This window comes from Eleutherodactylus coqui, chromosome 12 (assembly GCF_035609145.1).
Source record: "Eleutherodactylus coqui strain aEleCoq1 chromosome 12, aEleCoq1.hap1, whole genome shotgun sequence".
NCBI classification, from domain to species: Eukaryota; Metazoa; Chordata; class Amphibia; order Anura; family Eleutherodactylidae; genus Eleutherodactylus; species Eleutherodactylus coqui.
The window spans coordinates 114,967,189-114,988,945 of record NC_089848.1 but is presented as its reverse complement, the minus strand read 5'-3'; the positions used below and the strand labels follow the sequence as shown (position 1 = coordinate 114,988,945).

The 21,757-nt window shown below is 47.2% G+C and overlaps 1 protein-coding gene across 1 annotated transcript; it reads left to right on the top strand.

Moving 5' to 3' along the window:
* The first annotated feature begins 4,806 nt into the window (after nt 1–4,806).
* On the top strand, nt 4,807–17,159 carry RBM43 (RNA binding motif protein 43). Its single transcript, XM_066584813.1, has 4 exons — nt 4,807–4,886; nt 9,841–10,052; nt 11,994–12,088; nt 14,395–17,159. The coding sequence occupies exons 2-4, from the start codon at nt 9,869–9,871 to the stop codon at nt 15,514–15,516; spliced, it is 1,401 nt and encodes a 466-aa protein (XP_066440910.1). The 5' UTR covers nt 4,807–4,886; nt 9,841–9,868; the 3' UTR covers nt 15,517–17,159.
* Nucleotides 17,160–21,757: the final 4,598 nt, after the last annotated feature.

Here is a 21,757-nt window from a genome sequence, read left to right as displayed (position 1 = left end):
TATCTGTCAAGTTCCAAAGCTCTCAGACAAATGTCGCATGCAGTAGAGGATCGGAAGTGTTCAATGGGAAACCTTGCATCGCCCTCACGTATACATCACACGGCATGCGAGACCCATGCGATGCATTTAAATCAATGGGCGATGCGTATTTGAGGAATGTGATAAGATGGGACAGGCCGTGTGTATGGCTCCATTTAAAAGAATGGGGTTCATGCAAGATTAGTGCTTCTCATAACGCACAAATCTGCCTGGCATGGAAGTGGCATTGGGGGCCGCATGTTGTTGTAGCTGTACACTATAGGTATAAGGTGCCTGCCACATACACTGCTGTGAGAATACAACCCTGCTTCCAGCGAGGGGGTCAGTCAGGAGGGCGGAGGTAAGATGCACCTCATTTGTAAACCTGCCTCGGCCTTCTTGCATGTAGTGACCAGTCAGGAGAAGCTGTTATTTCTTAAATTGTTATAAAAAGCTGAAAGTTGGACTGATTGGGGGCCGAGGCCAAGAAGAACAATGTCTGCTCAACCGGTTTAGCTTCTGTTCATGTAATAGGGCGGGCAAGGTCACGTAGGAAGCAACAGACTATTCCTCCCACGGGAACGCCCAAAAATACAGCATGCTGTGAGGAGGAAAAACGCCCATGTGAATAAATCCATTCAACAGAATGGACTTCATATTTGCGAGTATCGCACAAAACTTGCTTGAATTTCTCGTTCGTGTGAATAAGCCCTTATAATGGGGGCCGATGACTTTCTATTCTTTGACAGCTGAATTCTGGGGATTATAGGATACAAATCCCAGTTACAACATCCAGAGCTACAAACAATTCATTGTTTAAAGATGAAAAATCAGAACGTGTCCCAAACCTAAAAGGTGAAATGGTATATCCCAAATCAGTAGGTTATGGGCCAGCTCCAGTCTTCCTGTGTGTGAACCACTAGTGGTCACTTAATGGGGTTTTCCCACAAATGACATCACTGGGGGTCCCACCAACCTCTACTCCCCCTATGACCGCTCTGAGGAGGACTTTGTATGGTTGAGCATGTGCACTGCCACTCCATTCAATGTATATGGGAGTGATGGAGACAGGCCTACAGAATAATACATGAATGCCATTAGTTGAGAAACCCCCTTAAACTCTTTCATGCACTGTAAAGCATACAAGAATAGGGGTCTGCATCCCCTTAAATGGAGCAGTATTGAATGTGTAACCACCTCTTCATTCATTATCTATTGGACTGAGCTCAGAGATTGCCATCCCATAGACCAGTGATTCCCAACCGGGCGGGGAATAACTTAGCCGACATTAAATGGGTTTTCTAGGCAGTGCTGTCCGGGATACATCCGGGTCAGAGTGCAAGCGCTGCTCTAACCCCGGTGTAATGGCTGGTGTTCATAATTGCAGGTGCAGCTCTCAGTGAAATCAATGGGACACCAGCCTGCAATTATGGGCGCCGGCTGCTAAACGGGTCGGATCCTTATAGGCTGGGTCCACAAGGGTTGGATTTACATTTAAATTTTCGTGAGGACCCTCCACACAGCAATTACAATTGCAGCAAAGTGAATGATATTTTACAAATCTTGTCCACAAGCAGCGATGCGAGATTATTCTCCCCAAAAAACATCGCTGATGCAGACAAATTGCAGTGAATAGGGCCCAATGCACACTGCGGGATCCGGAGCGGACGCTCGCTTCCGGATCCTGCAGAAAATACTTCCCATAGACATGCTATGCAAAACGCTTTTCCATGCCCATGAGCCGAAATCAACTGCTATTTTCCGCTCGTGGGGGGGGGATCGCAGCATGTCCTATTCTTTTTAACTTTGTTTTATTTAACAGAATACAAAATCATGGTACAGAGCATACTTGCTTAGAAAGAAGTATTATACATGGCATTGAGTGTTTCTATGCGAATAATATTTATGCGTACAAGTACATTTAACACTGATCTGTACCTCTATAAACTGGTCAATAAAAAAGAAAAGACATTGCGTTTTGTTTTGCTTAGTTTCATGTTGAACAGTTGAATAACAATATAGGGGGGAGGGAGAACCGGAGAGCCCGCGCCGGGCAGCCGCTCAGTGCCTGGCGGAAAAATGGGGGGTACATTAGGGGTACGAATGGAACGTAGGGAGGGATGAGAGAGATACGAAGTATAGAGGGGGGAGGGGAAGGGTGGGAGCCCGGATAAAGCTCAGGTTGCTGATAAAGTTTGTCGGTTGATGAGCCAGAGGCCCCAGATCTCCTGAAACCTACCCGGGCATCCTCTGTTCTTATAGATAATTTTTTCATATGGAGTGACATCATTTATTAGTTTTATCCATTGTGTAAGGGCTCATGTCCACGGGCAAAATAAGAATTAAAATCCGCAGCGGATTTTAACTCTTCTCCTGCACGCGGATCCGCACCCCATAGGGATGCATTGACCACCCGCGGGTAGATAAATACCCGCGGATCGTCAATAAAAGGAATTTAAAAAAAAATGGAGCATGAAAAAATCCGGACCATGCTCCATTTTCATGCGGGTCTCCCGCGGGGACGGCTCCCGCGGGCTTCTATTGAAGCCTATGGAAGCCGTCCGGATCCGCGGGAGACCTAAAATAGGAATTTACTCACACGCTCCGTTTCTTCTCTTCGCGCGGCGCCATCTTCTCTCAGTCGCGGCCGGATCATTTTGCTTCAGGCCGGCGCATGCGCGGGGCACGTCACCGACATCATCCTGCACATCCGCCGAGCCGAAGAAAGAAGATCCGGCCGCGACGCACAGAAGATGACGCCGCGGCGAAGAGAAGAAACGGAGCGGGTGGGAGGTGAGTTTATTCTTATTTATTCCCATTTTCAGCGCTCATGTCCGCGGGGCAGGAGGGACCCGCTACGGATTCTCCATGGAGAATCTGCAGCGGATCTGATTTTCCCCGTGGACATGAGGCCTTAGTATGGGTGGGTCTGCAGCCATCCAGTGCAGTACCACTACTTTGCGGGCCAGGAACAGTATTTTCCTGAGGAAGGTGCGTGTATATTTGGGCCATTGATCTTCCGGCAGTAGACCAAATAGAATTACTTTGGGATCCATTGATATAGTAAATGGGGGTAGTAAAAGTGAGTTTGTAAAGGCTGTAATGTCAGACCAGAAATTGTTTACTGGTGGACAGTCCCAGATTAAGTGCCAGCATGTCCTATTCTAGTGCGGGCCTCGCACAGACTGCTTCCATTGACGGCAGTCCATCCTGTGGCGACTCCGAAATGTCAATTTCAAAATCGCCACAGATCTGCGTCATCACCGGCGTGTCATTCTTTGTGGATTCTGACTCGAAATCAACTGCAATTTCAGAAGATACTGTGTTCCTTCTACCTCCAAAGTCTTCGCACTCTTGCGGCCTCTAGCGAGCTCAGCTCCGCTGGTAAGGTGATGTGGAAGTGGCCAGGGGCAGTGTGCTCACTAGAGGCACCCGAGTACCTGGAATATCGTAGGTAAGATCATACGTCGTGATAAGCCATGCCCTCTGACCACATCCCCCTTTTTATAGCAGTGCCCCGCGGTAAAAATTTTTTCCAGGAGTGCCCCAATGCTGAAACGGTTAGGAAACACATCCCAGACAGTGACCAGAGTGAAGTTCACACAGGTGCACTAACGCTCCACTCAGGACCTATGTGATCAATGGGGGTCCTAGCAGTTATACTAGTGGATACATATATTGTTAGTATGCCACTGACTGTGTGGGCACAGTGGTTGTACCCATATTATCATCCATGAGGGGCGACTGCCACGGCTTTGGGGCAATTGCTGGGTTCAGAGAAAAGTTGTATAGGGATTGCAGCATCACAAGAGAGGAAAAGGGGGCAGCCCCGCTTGGCCCTGTCCTGAGATAACGCGTTAGGCTGTATTTACACAGGCGAGTGCGACATTGGTCCGAGAAACCTGGACTAATATTGCATTCCTAAACCTATTTTTCTGCGAGTACAACAGGTTTTGCGAGAAAAATGAATTGCATCACTGCATGTGTGATTTTTTTTTTTTACATGCGTGAAAATTGTATGTTGTTTCAATAGTAAAAATTAAAAACCGCATCGCACCACATTTACATCAGAGCGCGATGTGATCTTTTTAACGCAGTCATAGAAATGAAGGGTAATATCGGCCAAAAATAGGGACATGCTGTGATTTTTCTCTCAGACTCTCGGTCCGAGAGGAAAAAGCACCCAAACAGAAAATAATAGGTTATATACTTGTGTGAGTTCCATCCATATTGTAAGCGGACGGAGGGAATCGCCTGTGTAAAAACGACCTTGGGGCGTACGCTGTGTCCTGCAGGACAAAATGAGCCATCAGCAGGTTAAAGGCTGGGCACCACTGATGCTGCATCTGAGGGGCAGCACTAAAGTCGGTTAGTGGGAGCAGATGGTGACCTGTAAGTGGTGGCAGTACCCTGGATTTACAGTTCAGATCATGGATTTGGCTCCTGGTCTCCACAACTCCATATAACAGGACATATAGAGGGGTGTCTATAGGTGGGATCTGCAGAACTATAGAGACTCTGCTATACGTCCCTGTGACTGGCACCAGGTGGCTTCAGATACTGCTGACACTATGTGAAAAAGCCAAAATCTGAAGTATCCCCCTGTTCACAGACCCCTCATACACTTCATCCCCAGCATCCCTCTTCCCCCTGATCACAGACCCCTCATACACTTCATCCCCAGCATCCATCCCTGGCACTGCCCTCTCTACTCTGCCCTGGGCTGGGGAGGGGCGCTGCTTTATTATGTGGGAGGAAACTTTTTGTATGAACTTTCACTTTCATTTCTTTGAGAAGGAAGTTTCATCTACGTCCTGGGGGTTCTCTGGCAGGCCCCAAACCCCGCTGCACTTGGGGGCAGAGCTCAGGTGAGGGGCAAGGGCAGCACACGGGGGGCAGAGCTCAGGTCAGGGGCAGCACACGGGGGGCAGAGCTCAGGTGAGAGGCAAGGGCAGCACACGGGGGGCAGAGCTCAGGTGAGGGGCAAGGGCAGCACACGGGGGGCAGAGCTCAGGTCAGGGGCAGCACACGGGGGGCAGAGCTCAGGTGAGAGGCAAGGGCAGCACACGGGGGGCAGAGCTCAGGTGAGGGGAACAGCACACAGGGGCTCGGCCGGCGGCTAATTATAGCTACAAACTGGACAATAAAGGGTTAATGTCTATCGACGGCTCTAGTAGTTAAAATGTAACTGTAATCAGCCAATCAGCGCGCAGGAAAGTCACAACAAGTAACGGCTGAGCGGTCACTATAGATAAGTGTTCTGCCAGGCTCTATACACATAGAAACCCCTGGCACTGCCAATCACTAGTCAGAGCAATCCCTGCATACTGGCACAGCTTGTGTTTCTATAAGGTTATCCTTGAACCCTGGCACTTTTTTAGGGCTTCTGCAGACGAACAAGAAACTCGCACGAATATGAGATCCATTCTTTTGAATGGATTTATTCACATTAGTTCTTTCCTCATAGCATAACTGCGAGGAATAAAGAACCGCAGCATATCGTATTTTGGGGGAATCGCCCATTGTTTCCTATGGGACTTTTGTTGTGCATGGGGTCGTGATGCAATCCCCCCCTACCCCCCTCGCAGTTTCACAGATGCAATGCGATTTTTAATCAACAATGCATTGCCATGAAAGCCGCACTTTGGCAAGCGCAATATAGGAGCGGGTTTCTTGGCCCAATATCACGCTCACCCATGTGAATGTAGCCTTACAGGATGAGCCACTAAAGAGTAGGCTGCCTCTGATCCCAGCGCGACACTCTTTATGCTAAGGGCTCCTTCACATGAGCGCATGCACAATTGCACACGCCTCAGCGCAAAGTATTAGCACAGTGGACGAGGTAGATTTGCGTGCGCATCGGCACATAGTACTGTACTTTTTACGCACTCGGGGTCAGTTCATGCGAGCGCAACACACCACTTATGTGGTTTCGAAGGCTATTTAGCCTAATGAGATCCAGATGTGTTCTTTTCCCCATGGTTTTGCGCAGCATATTGCCCATTTGCGCATGTATTGAGTACGCATTTTTGCACCTCCCATAGACTTCTATGGGGTCTTTGGTGCGTGAATGTGCAGAAATAGCACACTAGAAAAAAGAGCAATGAGAACTGATTGAAATCAATGGGTTTGATTCTCTGCGTATTGTATGCACAAATATGTGCACAAACACATCCGTGTAAAGGGGCTCTAAGGGTGTGTTCATATTTAACTGAAATGCTGCAGATTTCAAAATCTGCAGCAATTTCTACAGCAAAAAGTTGCGTTTATGTCTGTGTTGCATCCATATTTATTGCATTTTTCACATGTGCAAAAAAAAAGGCCCAACTGATGTTACTCCATCGCATTGTGTGCACCTAGTACCTGGTGCAATGCTGCCGCCGCACCCATTGAAGGCAATGGGCAGTGCAATGCGAGAGCCCGCATGAATATAGAACATGCTGCAATTTGTTTCTCGCATAGCATCGCATCGCGGTGCCATGCAGGAAAACATCGCTCATGCGTATGACCCCATTCAAAAGAATAGGGTTCATATTTGTGCTTCTCGCAATGCACAAATCTCGTGCGGTTTTCACGCTCGTGTGAGATCAGCCTTTGTTTATCACTGCGTTTTTTTTAACACGATTGTCAATGGGACTTTCTAATGTTATAAACGCAACGCAGCACAACTTGCGTTTTTGGTGCATTGCATGCATTGCGTTTTTAACATTAGAAAGTCCCATTGACAATCGTGGGGATAAAATAGGCTAGTGGAAAGGCACCCTTAGGGCAGCTTCAGATGTCCATATATCAGCTGGGTTTTCATGCCTAGCCGATATACGGCGTCCCTCTCTGCAGTGGGAGGAGGCTGGAAGAGCCGGGAGCAGTGCACTGTGCTCCCGCCTCTTCTCCGCCCCTCAGCACTATTTGCAATGGCAGGGGGCGGGATGTCCTGGAATTTAACTCTGCCCCATCCTGCCCCTCTCATTGCAAATAGTGCTGAGGGGCGGAGAAGGGGCAGGAGCTCAGTGCACTGCCCCCGGCTCTTCCAGTCTCCCCCCGGCTCTTCCAGTCTCCCCCCGGCTCTTCCAATCTCCCCCCCCGGCTCTTCCAATCTCCCCCCCGGCTCTTCCAATCTCCCCCCCCCACTCTTCCAGTCTCCTCGCGCCTCTTTCAGTCTCCTCCCCCTGCATAGAGGAACACCGTATACCAGCTGGGCGTGAAAACCCGGCCGATATAAGGTCGTCTGAATAAGCCCTTAGGCTGCGGTCACCCATGCCTTCAGAAAACGCCGCACAAAACCGTGGAATTTTACAGTGATTTCATGCTGCGTCTTTGAAATCATGTTACAGCATTTTTTAATGCACCCCATCACTGTGATGAGTGATGAGATGCGTTTAAAAGCGCAAAAATAGAGCAGACCGCGCTCCAAAAATTGCGGCGCTAGAAACGCTACATTTGATCGCTGGTCTGCGAGGCCCCATTGAAATCCATGGCGGCGTTGTAATGTGGTTAGCGTGGCGATCAGGACGCCATGCTAATCATGGTAAAAAGTGTCGAGAGTGGCCTAAGACTTTCATGGGCGATTTTGGTCTATGACACGGAGCAAAATAGGACACGTTACGATTTTTCTTTCCACACATAAAATACATACAAGACGCAAAGCTGAATCCGGCAATTTAATTCAGTGGGTCTGTATACAGTCAGTAAAAATACGGCTTGAATACAGACAGAAAATACCCCGTGTGAATGGGCCCTCAGTGCCAGCGCAGCCTCGTAGCAGAGACCACTAGATATTTGTATGGATATACATTACATATGCAAAAGTATGTGCCCCCCTTCAATTTCAGCCACTTAACCCACTCTATAGGGCAGTGATAGCGAACCTTTTAGAGACCAAGCGCCCAAACTGCAACCCAAAACCCACTTATTTATCGCAAAGTGCCAACATGTCAGGGGGCGGGGCTTATCACCACGTATGATTTTTACCTCTGTCATTATAAAAAGGACAGGACTGCTTCAAAATAGACAGGGTGCAGATTTTGACTGCTTTTAAGGCCCCTGTCCACGGGCGTGGCGGTGCCCGGGAGCAGTAGCCGGCACACGGTTCTCCGCAAGTCAGCTTATCTGACAGGCTGACCGCGGAGAATCGGGGCAATTTGCGGCATGCTGGGAATTGCCGTCTGCGAAAGGAGAATCGCAATGACTCTCTGCTTGTGGACATGAGGTCGGCGCTTTCCATAGTAACACTATGGAAAGCTTCAGCCGGCGTGATTCGCCGGCAATTTACCGCTTGCGAAATCACGTCCGTGGACAGGGGGCCTTAGGATACAGAAATGCTGCAGAATTTGCCATAGAAATTTCCGCTGAGCACATTTCCGCCACGCATAAACATACCTCAGCTGTAACAGTGACGCCCCCCCCCCCCCAGACACACACACGGCAGCCCCAGCTGAAATAGTGACACCCCACCCCCCCACGGCAACCCCAGCTGTAATAGTGACACCCCCCCCCCCCCCCACGGCAACCCCAGCTGTAATAGTGACACCCCACCCCCCCACGGCAACCTCCGCTGTAACAGTGACACCCCCCCCAGACACACACACGGCAGCCCCAGCTGTAATAGTGACACCCCACCCCCCCCACGGCAACCCCAGCTGTAATAGTGACCCCCCCCCCCCCCCCCACGGCAACCTCCGCTGTAACAGTGACACCCCCCCAGACACACACACGGCAGCCCCAGCTGAAATAGTGACACCCCACCCCCCCACGGCAACCCCAGCTGTAATAGTGACACCCCACCCCCCCACGGCAACCCCAGCTGTAATAGTGACACCCCACCACCCCACGGCAACCCCAGCTGTAATAGTGACCCCGCCCACGGCAACCCCAGCTGTAATAGTGACACCCCACCACCCCACAGCAACTCCAGCTGTAATATTGACACCCAACCCCCCTACGGCAACCACAGCTGTAATAGTGATTTCCCCCCCACGGCAACCACAGCTGTAATAGTGATTTCCCCCCCACGGCAACCACAGCTGTAATAGTGATTTCCCCCCCACGGCAACCACAGCTGTAATAGTGATTCCCCCCCACGGCAACCACAGCTGTAATAGTGATTCCCCCCCACGGCAACCCTAGCTGTAATAGTGACCCTGCCCACGGCAACCCCAGCTGTAATGGTGACCGCTCGCTCATGGCATGCCCAGCTGTAATGGTTCTAACGTTGTGAGCAGCCGATGGTGGCGTGTGCCAGCAGGGAGGGCTCTGCGTGCCATAGGTTTGCCACTACTGCTATAGGGCATAATATTCTACATCCAGGCCCCATATTGGAGAACTTAACCTCTTGCAATGGGGCAGGGGGTTGGAGTTGAGGGGTTTAAAGCGACCCCCTGTGCCTGGAGAAACAAAGATGGCCGCACCGCATCTCTGATGTACACTATGCATAGTATGTATTGGTAGTCTAACACGCTCTGACTGTCCAGGCTGTTCATGTGGGTAATTAAAGCAGGTGTAGAGTCTTATACTAATACACAGGGTGCATCAGGTAGTCAGAGAAGCTGGTGCGGCCATCTTTGTTTCTCCAGGCCTGGTGGGTTGCTTTAGTTAAGCTTGCTGACAGTCTGGTTGTTAGGGATATGCTGCTTAACAACCTGAATGTCTTAATAGGGTTGTCAGCTGCCCAGTAAGCAGCCTGTCTGATATTACTGAGGGCAGAGGAAGGGCAGGGCGGTTGGGCGGTACAGGTGGGGCACTGCTGCACTGGTCCGTCATCTCCGGCCTGTAGGGGGTACAGTACACTCCATGCCGGGTCTAATCTGTCCTTTTTTTCTTTTTTAGTTTAGACCAGGTCCCATCCGCTGTTTTCATGGCTGACAGACGAGTTATAGAAGTATCCGGTCTCCCCAGTCGCCCCCATGATAATGATTTTATCAAAGATCAGCTTTTATTGTACTTCTTGCGAGCCAGAAATGGCGGCGGAGGGGAAGCCTCCGTTCGTTACCCCACAAAGAAGGAGGGCGTGGCCTTACTGGAGTTTGAAGACGAGAAAGGTGATTTATTATTTTAATTGCATTTTAGGTTTTCCTTAATTGAGAACTGAAAATTCATATCACTGTAGCAGATGTTACAAAAATAGCTATTTTTTAACCACAAAGAAATTAGGATGGGCGATCCTAAAAACCGACAAGGATATGTCTACTTTTCTAATATTATTAGCACTGCATCGCATAAAAAATGAAGCAAATAGTTTTACTTAATCTCCTATTATTTTGTGTATGCAGCTCTCATGCAGAACTATGGGGGAGATTTATAAAACTGTCTCTAAAATGAAAACTGTCTTTGTTGCCCATAGGAACCAATCACAGAGCAGCTTTCATTTTTCAAAGGCAGAGTATGAAATGACAGCTGAGCTGTGATTGGTTGCTATGGGCAACAAAGACGGTTTTCATTTTAGACCATTTTATAAATCTCCCCATATGTGTCTCCATAGTTACAGACTACAATAATTCCCTGTGTAATCTGATCACGCACCCCCTCTCTGCCCCCTACTCCTTTCATACCTTCTAAACGGACATTACCAAGAAGTACAACACAGATGGAAATGAGCATGACTACAGGATCAGAATACACAGGCTTTAGGCTGCCTGCACATGAATGGGTCAGATTCTGCAAGTGGGAGCCCGCTGCAGAATCTGGCCCTGACTGCGGCCGTGGGATATAGCTTCTGCCACTAGGAGGCGACACTAAGCACAAAAAAGTTAGCTCCGCCCTCTGGCTATATCCCTCCTGCCGACACCAGGCTAATTAGTTTTTAGCTTAGTCTCTCGTAGGATCGCCGGACGAGTCCTCTTAAAATGGAGAGAGAGGGTCCACAGGAGCGGGAACAAAGGAAGGTTCCTTCCTTTAAACCAAGCTCCTCTTGGTGGGGGCCCCAGCCCACAAACGGTACCGAAGGCAAGCCCCCCGCATGAGGGACTGCCCCCCACCTGTTTCGGACAAGGTGGGGGGATGGCTTCTCCAATTCAGCCAGGTCTGGTCGTCTCAGGTCACAGACACCTGGGTATAGGAGGTCGTATTCAGGGGCTATGCGATAGAGTTCCTCTCACAACTGCACGACTGCTTCTTTCGGTCCAGAACCCCAAAAGAGGACAGCTCCGTCCGTCCGGTTCTGGACCTAAAGAAGCTGAACAAGTTCGTAGCGGTCCGTCATTTCCGCATGGAGTCGGTACGAGCGGTCATCGCATCCTTGGAGGCAGGGGAGTTCCTGTCCTCGATAGACATCCAGGATGCATATTTACATATCCCCATTTGTCAGGCGCACCAGCGCTTCCTCCGGTTCGCGGCACGGGGTCGAGTGACCCTCCCGGAAGCAAAATGTCAGCTGCTTCAGAGGCAGGTGCGGTCCCTTCTATCGCGGCGACCAGTGGCGATTCGGCATGCAATGAAGGTTCTGAAACTGATGGTATCGTCTTTCGAGGCAATTCCTTTTGCCCTGTTCCACTCCCGCCCCTTGCAGTGGCCGATACTCTCAAGGTTGGACAGGTTAGCGCGATCCCTCGAGGGGAAGATAAGGTTTCCACCAGGAGTCACTCATGTTGTGAATTGCCTCAATTCTCCGCAGTCAGCCTATTTGTCAGATAGACTGACCTGCGGAGAACTGTGTGCCGGCTACTGCTCCTGGGCGGCCCGTGGACAGGGGGCCTAAAAGCGACAAGCTTGTAAGACCTCACTCCCCCACACTAACCATGAGAGCTCTCTAACAGGGAGTGCTGAGGTCTTACAACTTGTTCTTGACGCTTGAGATAGGACGACAGCCAGAAGGGGCGCCTGGAGGAGGAGACCCTTTTCTGTATTGTCCGCAGCAGTCAACCTGATATTAAAATGGGGATTAATAAAAACATTTCAGTTTGCGAATTCAGTTCCCCTTTACGTTATAAAGTATCTTCTAGCGCAATGAGGTGTTTACATGGCTGTATCCTGCTTTATTATAGTGGCACAGAGGATTCTGAGCAGAAGGCACACACTGGTAATAGATGACTGTGCCCACCCTCTGGAGGTGAGGCGCCCTCAGCCCCGCAGCTCACAGGTAAGTGTCCATCAACCCACTTAGTGATATCTGCCCTTCTACAGACTCGTAACAGTAACTTCACATATAATCTGGTTCTCTAAATAATCCAGCACTATTCCAATAGTCCAGAATCTATTATTTTCCAGGCCGTTTCCTGAGGGAGTCTGAAGCTGGGGGAACTGTGTATACCAGACCAGGACCCCTATCCTCCTGCAGCTGACTGGGACCCCTTCTGGTCCGACATTTTGTTGCTGAAGAATTGGAATTTTACTATAAACTACATATACTTTGTTTCAATTCCTCACCATTTCTAAGAACTGCTTGCTGTCATTGAATGGAAATGTTTTGTGTACATCTGTCTAGCTGAAACACTATTCCAGCCCATGCTTGTGACAATTCTAAATGAATTGAACACAGGCGCAACACAAACCTCTCTCCTGTCTTAGTCCCCAAGCTGTCAGCTTTTATCTATATGATACATTGTGACATAACCTGTCTAATACCCTGCTATGCTGAAGCATAGCAGAGTATTAGAAGAATAAAAAAAGATTATGCAAGTCCCCTAAAGAAACTAAAATGTACGGGAAAAAAAAGTAAAAAAATAAAAATAAAAACGTCCAAATTCCCACCTTCTCCCTTTACTTTGTAAAAATTTAAAAACAAAATTACATATGTGGTATCCCTGCTTTGTAATGACCCAGAGAAGGAAGTTAGTACATTATTTAATCTGCAGAGTGCATGGCATGGAAAATGTTTTTTTTAAACATGGCAAAAATGGCTAATTTAGCTATTTTATCTCACCATACAAAAAATGGAATAGAAAGATACAGCTCTGTTGATAAAAAAAATGTTAATGCTAGGGGTCTTTGAATGCAGCAATAAAAATGATTATATATATAATTATTATTTTTTATTTTTTTTTAAGTGTGAAAAAGTAGCGAAAGAGCAAAAAAACTATTACAGTTTGGTATTGACATAATCGTAGAATTACTTATATAATTAATATATTACTTATACTGCTCAGAGAATGCAGTGAGAAATAACAAACTGACAGAATTACAGATTGTGTTAATCTTGCCCCTAGAAAAAATGTAATGAAAAGCGATCAAAGTGTTACATGTTCCCAAAAATTAGATAAATGAAGACTAGAGTTCATCCCGCAAAAAACAAGGCCTTCTAGAGCTCTGGCAATGGAAAAAAAATTAATACAGCTCTTGGAATGTACAAAAAAACTGTATAAACTTGGTATCGCCAGAATCGTGTGACTCAGAGAATAATGTTATCACACTATGTATTCTGCACGCTGAACGCCATAAAAATGAAATCCAAAAAACAAATGGCAGAATTTCTTTTTTTTCCCCCAATCTCCCTACAAATTTTTTTACAAAAGTTATGCAATAAATTATATATACCCCAAATAATGCCATTAAAAAATACAACTTGTCCTGCAAAAAACAAGCCCTCATATGGCCGTGTCAATATAACTTTTTCATTTTTCTGGCTGTTGGAATGCGACTGCAAAATTAGTTAAAATTAAATGATTTGCCCATTAAAAAAACCTGCCCTGGTAGGTCTGACAGGGTCGTAAGAAACCCGCCACTGAAGGGGTTGAAGGGGTATTCCAGGCTTTTTTAATTGAGGATCTATGTGCTAGATAGACCATCAGTAGTTCATGAACAGGGGTCCGCCTCTTAAGATCCCCATCCATTCCCTGATCATGTGACCCGCTGTCAGTGCAGTGGGCCAGACGTCATCATCAGTGGTCACCGTAGGAGGTGAGAGGGCTGGCTTCACTCCCATCGAAACCAATGGGAGCACTTTGCTTCTCCCCCACTTCCTGCTTCTATGGATGTGACGTCCTGACCATGAGAGAAGCAGGAAGTGGAAGAGAAGTGCGGCACTCCTGTTAATTTCAATGGGAGTGAAGCCAGCGCTCCCACTACCTGCGGTGACCACTGATGGATGGCCGTCCCAAGCAGTGGGCTCCTATCAACTACTGATGGCCTATCCACAGGACAGGTCATCAGTTGAAAAAGCCCTGACTACCCATTTAATCCCCACACAGTCTTTTGAAAAGGTGCAAGAGCGCTGTAGAATAAAAAAGTTACAATGTTTTTGTGCAAAAATGTAGTGCGCCGAAAGGTGCAACTTTTTTTTAACAAAGAAACTGGCACAAAGCCCTTGACAAATTTCCCTCAAAGTATATTATAACATTTTAGAACTTTTTATTCCACATTCCTGAAGCTTTCTGTACATGTGACTGGACAGTCTTGCTTAATCCTTTGCAAATATGTAACACTTTTGAATTGTTCCTTGCTCTGCAGTTCTCCTTGACTGTTAAGACGTCCCTGGACCTGTCATATTTCAGCAATGTTCCAGAGGTAAAGAGGCTTCTGGAGCGACACAGACTATGCATATTCCATGAGAACAGCTCAGTACTTCATATCAAAGGGGATTTCTGTGATTTGAGAAAATGTCGCCTGGACTTGTACAAGATCCTCAATAGTCAGAATCTTGTTAAGCAACGCTATTCCTCAAAGGAACCTACAGCAAGCAAAGATCTTCTATCAGAACAGAAAGGAAGAAGAGCATCCCAGAATGTCACCACAACCCCAGAACAGAAGTCACCATCGTCCTCTCATCTGAGCAGAAGACTACCTGAAGGAAGAGGGCACTTGGCACAAGATAATTTTACAAGAGATCATAAGAACAGTTGTGGTAGTCCAATCCAACATTCGTCATCCACAAGAGCCAGAGCGCCAACGCCAACACGTGTCCAAAAAGTCTCCAACATCAAATCACTGTTGCACACCTTTCTTGTAGACCCTGCTGTCTACAGATATGTAACAACATTCAGACAAGAAGCGATTGATGCTTTTCTAGGACCATATAATATTGATATGAGTGGGAAAAATAATGAAGACTTGACCTGCATCACATTGACCTCCTTGTCAGAGCAACCAGAAGTCATTGAAAAAATTTGCAGTGATATTAAAAAAGTCTTTCACTATTATCATAATCGTCTTCGAGTAGAAGTCATTGAGCTGCCGAGCAACTCAAGGTTTTCAAATGCAGAAATGACAAGAAGGATACAGAAGTATTTACATGATCTTCAGATCTGTTCATTGCCAATGGCCAACAATTCACTGCAAGTTATCGGCCCTCCAGAGAGAATACTAAGGTTTTTGCATGGTTGGAAAGAAACTCCAGACAAAATGGAACAAAGTATCTTTGAAGGTTCAAGCTCCACCAATTCCCGCACTATAGGGATGAACAGAAAGAATTTAGCTACAAATGGCAATAACTCAATACAACCTGGGGTATTGGATGGAGGATTGAGGGCCAGTCGGGACATCCACATTAGGGGAAGAGAAAAAATACAAGAGGGAGCAGGTTCTGATAGAAGAAAGCTCATGGCTAATGACACAAGACGCCGCTGGAAATGACGTCCCTGGAAATGCACAGGGCAGCTGTGGGATGTAAAGGTCCTTTAGGCCAAGAACAAGAGCCATGATATCCAACCATGGGCCCCGTGCATATACAGCAAAACCTTCACTATATCATATTATATTGCAGTCTTCAGTGTAGAGTAAAAAAAAATATGATTTAGCACAGCTGAATTTTCCATTGAACTTCTTTTAAAATAGTTATTACTATGCGTTATCTTAAGCCTGGGTTCACACTGCATTTCTATGTCCACCTTTCCATCCCAGGGTTCTGTCTGAATTGCTGAAAACGGCATTCAGGCAGAACTGGAGTTGAGCGAACATACTCTGCCGAGCTGGATGCTCGTTCGAGTATAAGCGTACTCGATGGTGGTCGTTACTCGAACGAGCATCAAATCGTGTTCGACCCCCGCCCCAGTTTTTGGCCTGTTTTGGCCCCTCCCCGACGCAGAGAGAGAGACCAAGAAAAAAAGAAAAGCTCGGGACCCAGTGGCCCACATACAAAAATGCTCGGTCACCTATTGTAGCCAATGGGGTTCGTTACTCGAGTAGAGCTCTCGAATTTTACGAACAGCTTGACTCGAATAACGCGGACCCGAGCATTTGGGTGCTCGCTCATCTCTAGGCAGAACCATAAAAAGAACAATTGGCTTTTCTTAATCAAATAGAGACCAAAACTGCAAACTTTGGCCGCATTTAACTAGGTTTACTTTCCATTTTGGCATTTGTGTTGCACAGAATGGCGCAGTCGACTGTTATTCTCTACGACACAAATGCCAAAAAGGAATCGAAATCGGGTCAAATAGCCACCAAAATGATCTTGTTTGACTAATAAAAGGCCTATGGTTTTAGTGTTCTGTCTGATTTCCGTTTTTAATGTTTTACATGGAACCCCAGGATGAAAAGGCCAAACGCACATAGATACGCAGTGTAAACGCAGCTTTAGGAAGGGCTCACATGACCAGATTTGTATTGCCGATTCTGCGATCAACGTCCGCACAGACTTAACGCAGTAAAAGGCGAGCATTGGAAAGCATGCATTTTCAATTTTTTTTTTCCTCGCACTCGCAGATATGTACTGCGTATTCCGCGAGCGAAAATGATTGCAGCATGCTCTATCTTACTGTGAAATCCACGTGAACAGCTTCCATGTCAATGGAGGCTCATGACGTTGCCCATACGTATTTAACATTGCGTATGGGCTGCGGGTACCTGCGTCATTAGGCGGCGGCGTGGGGAATACAAACAAAAAGCCTGTACTGCACATGACTGCCTGTGAGCCTCCGCGGTCATCCGCAATACAGGTAAGTGCTGTACGCAGGGTCAGCAGCCAGGCTCGCAGCTGGAATCTGCTGCAGGCCTCTCGCATGTGGAATCCAACCTGGTCATGTGAGCTCGGCCTTACTGTTACGTAGGACTGCAGTTATCGCCTAGTCCAGTATCTGTAAAGTTATCACAATTTGTTACCTGTAGCGTTACATAGGACTGCAGGTACGTAGACTGTTAACAGGATGTACAAAAGAAACAGCTAAATGACGAAATCGGTCTAGTCATAGTTATTTAATCAAACATTTATAAAATGGCATTTTTTTCAGTCTAATTTGTCATACTTTTCTAATCATTTATTAAATTATTACACCAATTCTCATTCTCTGCGTATGTTAGTCATCTGCAGCATTGCATGATGGGTGCAGCATGGTTCTCTTTAAGACAGTATCACATATGACAGATTAGATTCATTCTCTATGTAGTGGCGTAGCAAACTGGGTGCGGGACGCCCCGGGTGCTATCAGTGAGGGAGTGACAGCTCAGCCAGACAGCTGTGGCGGCGGGAGGAGAAGCTACTATTGGAGCTGCTGTAGGAGAACCAGCGCCTGCCGTTCACCCTGTCTGCACTCTACCCAGTGCCACGTGTGACTGACTACCGCAGAGGAGCTTCCCCGTACAGCCCAGTCTTCCAGAAGCCCCTCACAGAGCCTGTACTGCTCCCTAGCGCCGGTTAAGCCTCCCCTGTCAGTGCTGCTGGAATTGTGAGTCAGGCAACCCAAACAACCAATCAGGTTGCTGGAATGAGTGGAGCTGTGTGTGTGTAACGTCTGGGGGTCAGGATGGATGTAGCGGAGTTGTGTTTGTGACGTTTGGGGATCAGGATGGATGTAGCAGAACTGTGTGTGATGTCTGGGGATCAGGATAGATGAAGCGGAGCTGTGTGTGTGATGTCTGGGGATCAGGATGGATGTAGCGGAGCTGTGTGTGTGATGTCTGGGGGTCAGGATGGATGTAGCGGAGCTGTGTGTGTGATGTCTGGGGGTCAGGATGGATGTAGCGGAGCTGTGTGTGTGATGTCTGGGGGTCAGGATGGATGTAGCGGAGCTCTGTGTGTGTGTGAGGTGTGTGGGGGTCAGGATGGATGTCCAGACGGCCCTGCAGTGACAGTGTTGGGACCCGAGGATGAGCAGTACATGCGGTACAATGTACTGCATGTAATCTTGCATGTTTAGGTGGTATACATTATAACCTGGATATGTCCTGTACATAATTATATCAGCATCACTATATACAGGGAATGTATATCTGCTATATATAGTGTTATGGATCATGCTGGGGTAACCTGGGTATCTCTTGTATATGATTTTATATGTGCTACTGGTATAAGCTAGCCATCCCCTGTATACAGTGATATGGAGCATGTTGGTATAACCTGGGTATCTCCTGTATATAATTATATATGTACAGCTGGTATAAATTATATATTCCCTGTATAAAGTGATATGGAGCATGCTGGGGTAACCTGGGTATCTCCTGTATATAATTATATATGTACTACTGGTATAAGTTATACATCTCCCGTATGTAGTGATATGGAGCAGGCTGGTATAACCTGGTATATCACTATACATAGCAGCTGTACATACCTAATAATATACAGGAGAGGTAGGGCTCCTTCACAAGGGAGAGTGCGATATGTGAATCACGGCCTGATATCACGCTCCCCACCATGTGAAAGACCCATGGATGCGAGGAGTTTTCATGTGAAAACAGCCTCGCATCACTGCAGGGATGGCGGGAATCCCCGCCGCGGCTGTCACAGCCACAGCAGAGGATCGCGAGCTTGGCTGCAAGTCAGCAGGGAAACAGTAAACATGATACAAATAGCACATTTTTCACTTGCTGTTTTTGGGTCAGTGTCTATTTTTTGGCTTTTTTTTTTTAGATGTTTTTGCTTAGGCCGCCTGCAGACGGGCGGGTCGGATCCGGCGGCGAGGATTCTCGCCGCGGGACCCGAGCACCTGCAGGGACCAGCGCGTACTCACCCGCGCCCGCGCAGCTCAGGCTGTTTGATGTGCCGGCTTGCCGGGCAGCCGATGCATGCGCAGACCGGAGTCGGCGGCGGGTGAGTGACAATTCTGTGCGGGGCTCTGCGAGCCCCGCACAGAAATAGAGCATGCCGCGATTTGTTTGCCGCGCGGCTGTCTGCAAGGGATTGCATTTGTTAACGCAAGCCTATGCAGGCTTCCAGCAGCGGAAATTCCGCGGGAAATCCCGCAGCGGAATTTCCACTTGTTTGCAGGCGGCCTTAGACTTCTCCATGAACAATAGCAGAAAAAAATGTAACAAACATATGTAAACAAATAATCACCACCCAACAAACACCCGTGAAAATCTCTTGTGTCAGTTAAAAAAATGTTGACATTTTTTAAATCCATTTTTGATGGTTCAGGGAAACCTTAAAGGAAATGTATCATCTGTATTCTTTTCACCAAGGAAAACCAGATAGTGAAACATATTCCATTTTTCTCTTTTTTTTTCCCCTATTTTTATTTTCTCATTATAGATTTTCTTTTTATTCTATTGTCTGTACACGACTACGGGGCGGCCATCTTGTCTTTACTGCAGTTCACAGCATTTAGAGAGATGCTTTACTGTAGAACTCATGGGCCTTTCACACAGTGGACAGAAGCTGACTAGAGATGAGTGAGCGTACTCGCTAAGGCAAACTACTTGAGCGAGTAGTGCCTTATGCGAGTACCTGCCCACTCGTCTCAAAAGAGCTAAATTGGCTGGTTGGGTTTTTTTTTTTGCCTTCCTCTGGACCAACAAGGGGGTGGGGGGGGGGGGGGGGTTGAAACATACTGAACCAGACGGACATTGTCTTCATTCAGCCTAACATACTATGTTACTATGTAAGGTTGATTGAGTATACCTTTTCGCTTACCCTCGTCTAATCTCAGAAAACAAGTGCCCGACAATCCAAACTATTTTTCTCATTTCACCTAAAAAGAGAGAGAATTCATCTACCCAGTTTTTGTATCTGGCTATCCTTCAAGTCCAATGATATCTCAGTCACTGCCTCTATAGGGAAAGAATGGGACGCTAGTCTAACATTCTGTAAACCTAAGATTTGCATACATCTTTTTAGCACAACTGAAAACATAAAAGTGAAGAATCATCCTAATGCGCTGAAAAGGAACCCAAATTTTTATTCCTAAGGGTGCCCACCCACTAGCGTTTTTTTACTGCGAAATTCGTAGCGTTTTTTTTTTCTGCAGGGGTCTTTGGGCTATGGGACATGCAAAGCTAAAATCGCGATCGCGCAAAATCGCGATATCGCGGTAAATCGCGATTTTTACATTACAAGTCCCATAGACCCCCTGCAGAAAAAAAAACCTGCGAATTTCGCAGTGAAAAAAAACGCCAGTGGGTGGGCGCCCTTAAGAAAATGAAGATGGAAGACTAACTGGGCAAAATTGAATACCTTTCAAACTATTAATTTTTATCGAAGAACCCCCCCCCCCCCCGACCATCGTATCTGTTTTAGACCGACACAACCAGATAATCACAAAATCGTCACCTAAATTGATGTCTGACCCCTCCAAAGGAAATTCTACGCACTTAAACTGAGCAACTTATTTCATATGCCATTTTGCAAACTTTTGGTAACTCTAAATTTTTATTCCCACGAGCGTATATTGGCCGGTTGATATACGCTACCATCTGAGGCTTACAAACTTGTGACGGCATGGGCTCTGGCGCATACACACCGAGGCTGCCATGCCGTTGTGCCTTCCCCTTCCTGCCCCCTCGCCGGCTCACCTCCTCTCTCCTCCCCTCTGGCTGATTGCAATGGAAGGGGGCGGGGAGGGGCACAGCTAAGTCATGCTGCTAAACTCCCTCTCACCTCCCTTCTCCGGCTGCAGTCATTGGCTCCCATAGAAGCCCATGCAGCAGCCGACGTATTCCGGCCCAAAAGATAGTTCCAGGACTATCTTTTAGGCCTGGCGTAAAAACGCCCGGCGCTATATTGGTTGACCGGGCACTTTTACATCGCGGGAATACCGCCATATGATCTGATGCATTGGAATCCAATGCATCAGATCACAGCGTATATTGGCCGACTGTGAAAACGGACGGCTGATATGCGCTCATGTGAAAGAAGCCTTACAATGATTTTTGTAGAAACCTGATTGATATGTAAGCCAGATAACAGGTCAGCTATGCTTTATTCTAATAACCTTTCATCAATTGTTTCATTTGAAAGATTGAATTAACGGGTTTAATATCATACTATCTCTGACAGAATGAAATTCCTGTTAATTACAAAACATCATTATAAGATTTTCTTTCTTGTAGTAAGCCATACAAGAAGGATAAAGACAGGTCAATATCTTCTGAAAAACAACAAACTGTTAAACTAGTGCAATAAACAGTCCAATACTCCCATGCTGCTTTATAGCCTTGCCAAGTCTTAGGTGCCACAGATTGAGCCAATAATTTTGAAATCCAGCCCGAATTACCTCCCACAGATGCTCGGGGCACTGCAGTCCCCTTATATCTGCTTCCAGAGCTGCTTGACAAAAATACTGCATCTGGAGACATGACAATACAATAGCAACTGAAGTATCATAACCATGTACATACTTTGCACAAATCAATAGATTATGGCGTAAGCACAATAGCAGCAAATGCTGAGGCAGTCTTATCACTACTTCAGATTTTGGCGACAACAGTTAACAGCAAACATGACTCCCTTGTTAAGGCTGGATTCAGACGAACGTATATCGGCTCGGTTTTCCTGCCCAGCCTATATACGTCGTCTCTCTCTCTGCAGGGGAGGGGAGCCTGGAAGAGCCAGGAGCAGTGCTCTGAGCTCCCGCCCCCTCTCTGCCTACTCTCCGACCCTCTGCACTATTTGCAATGGGGAGAAGTGGGGCGGGGCTAATTTGCGAAACTCTTTTTGGGA

Bases quoted from the DNA above. Each gene is read 5' to 3' on its own strand.
- RBM43 (XM_066584813.1), top strand. From the start codon at position 9,869: ATGGCTGACAGACGAGTTATAGAAGTATCCGGTCTCCCCAGTCGCCCC. The intron at 10,053-11,993 runs GTGATTTATTAT...GCTTTATTATAG, and splicing joins GGAGTTTGAAGACGAGAAAG to TGGCACAGAGGATTCTGAGC. The intron at 12,089-14,394 runs GTAAGTGTCCAT...CTTGCTCTGCAG, and splicing joins CTCAGCCCCGCAGCTCACAG to TTCTCCTTGACTGTTAAGAC.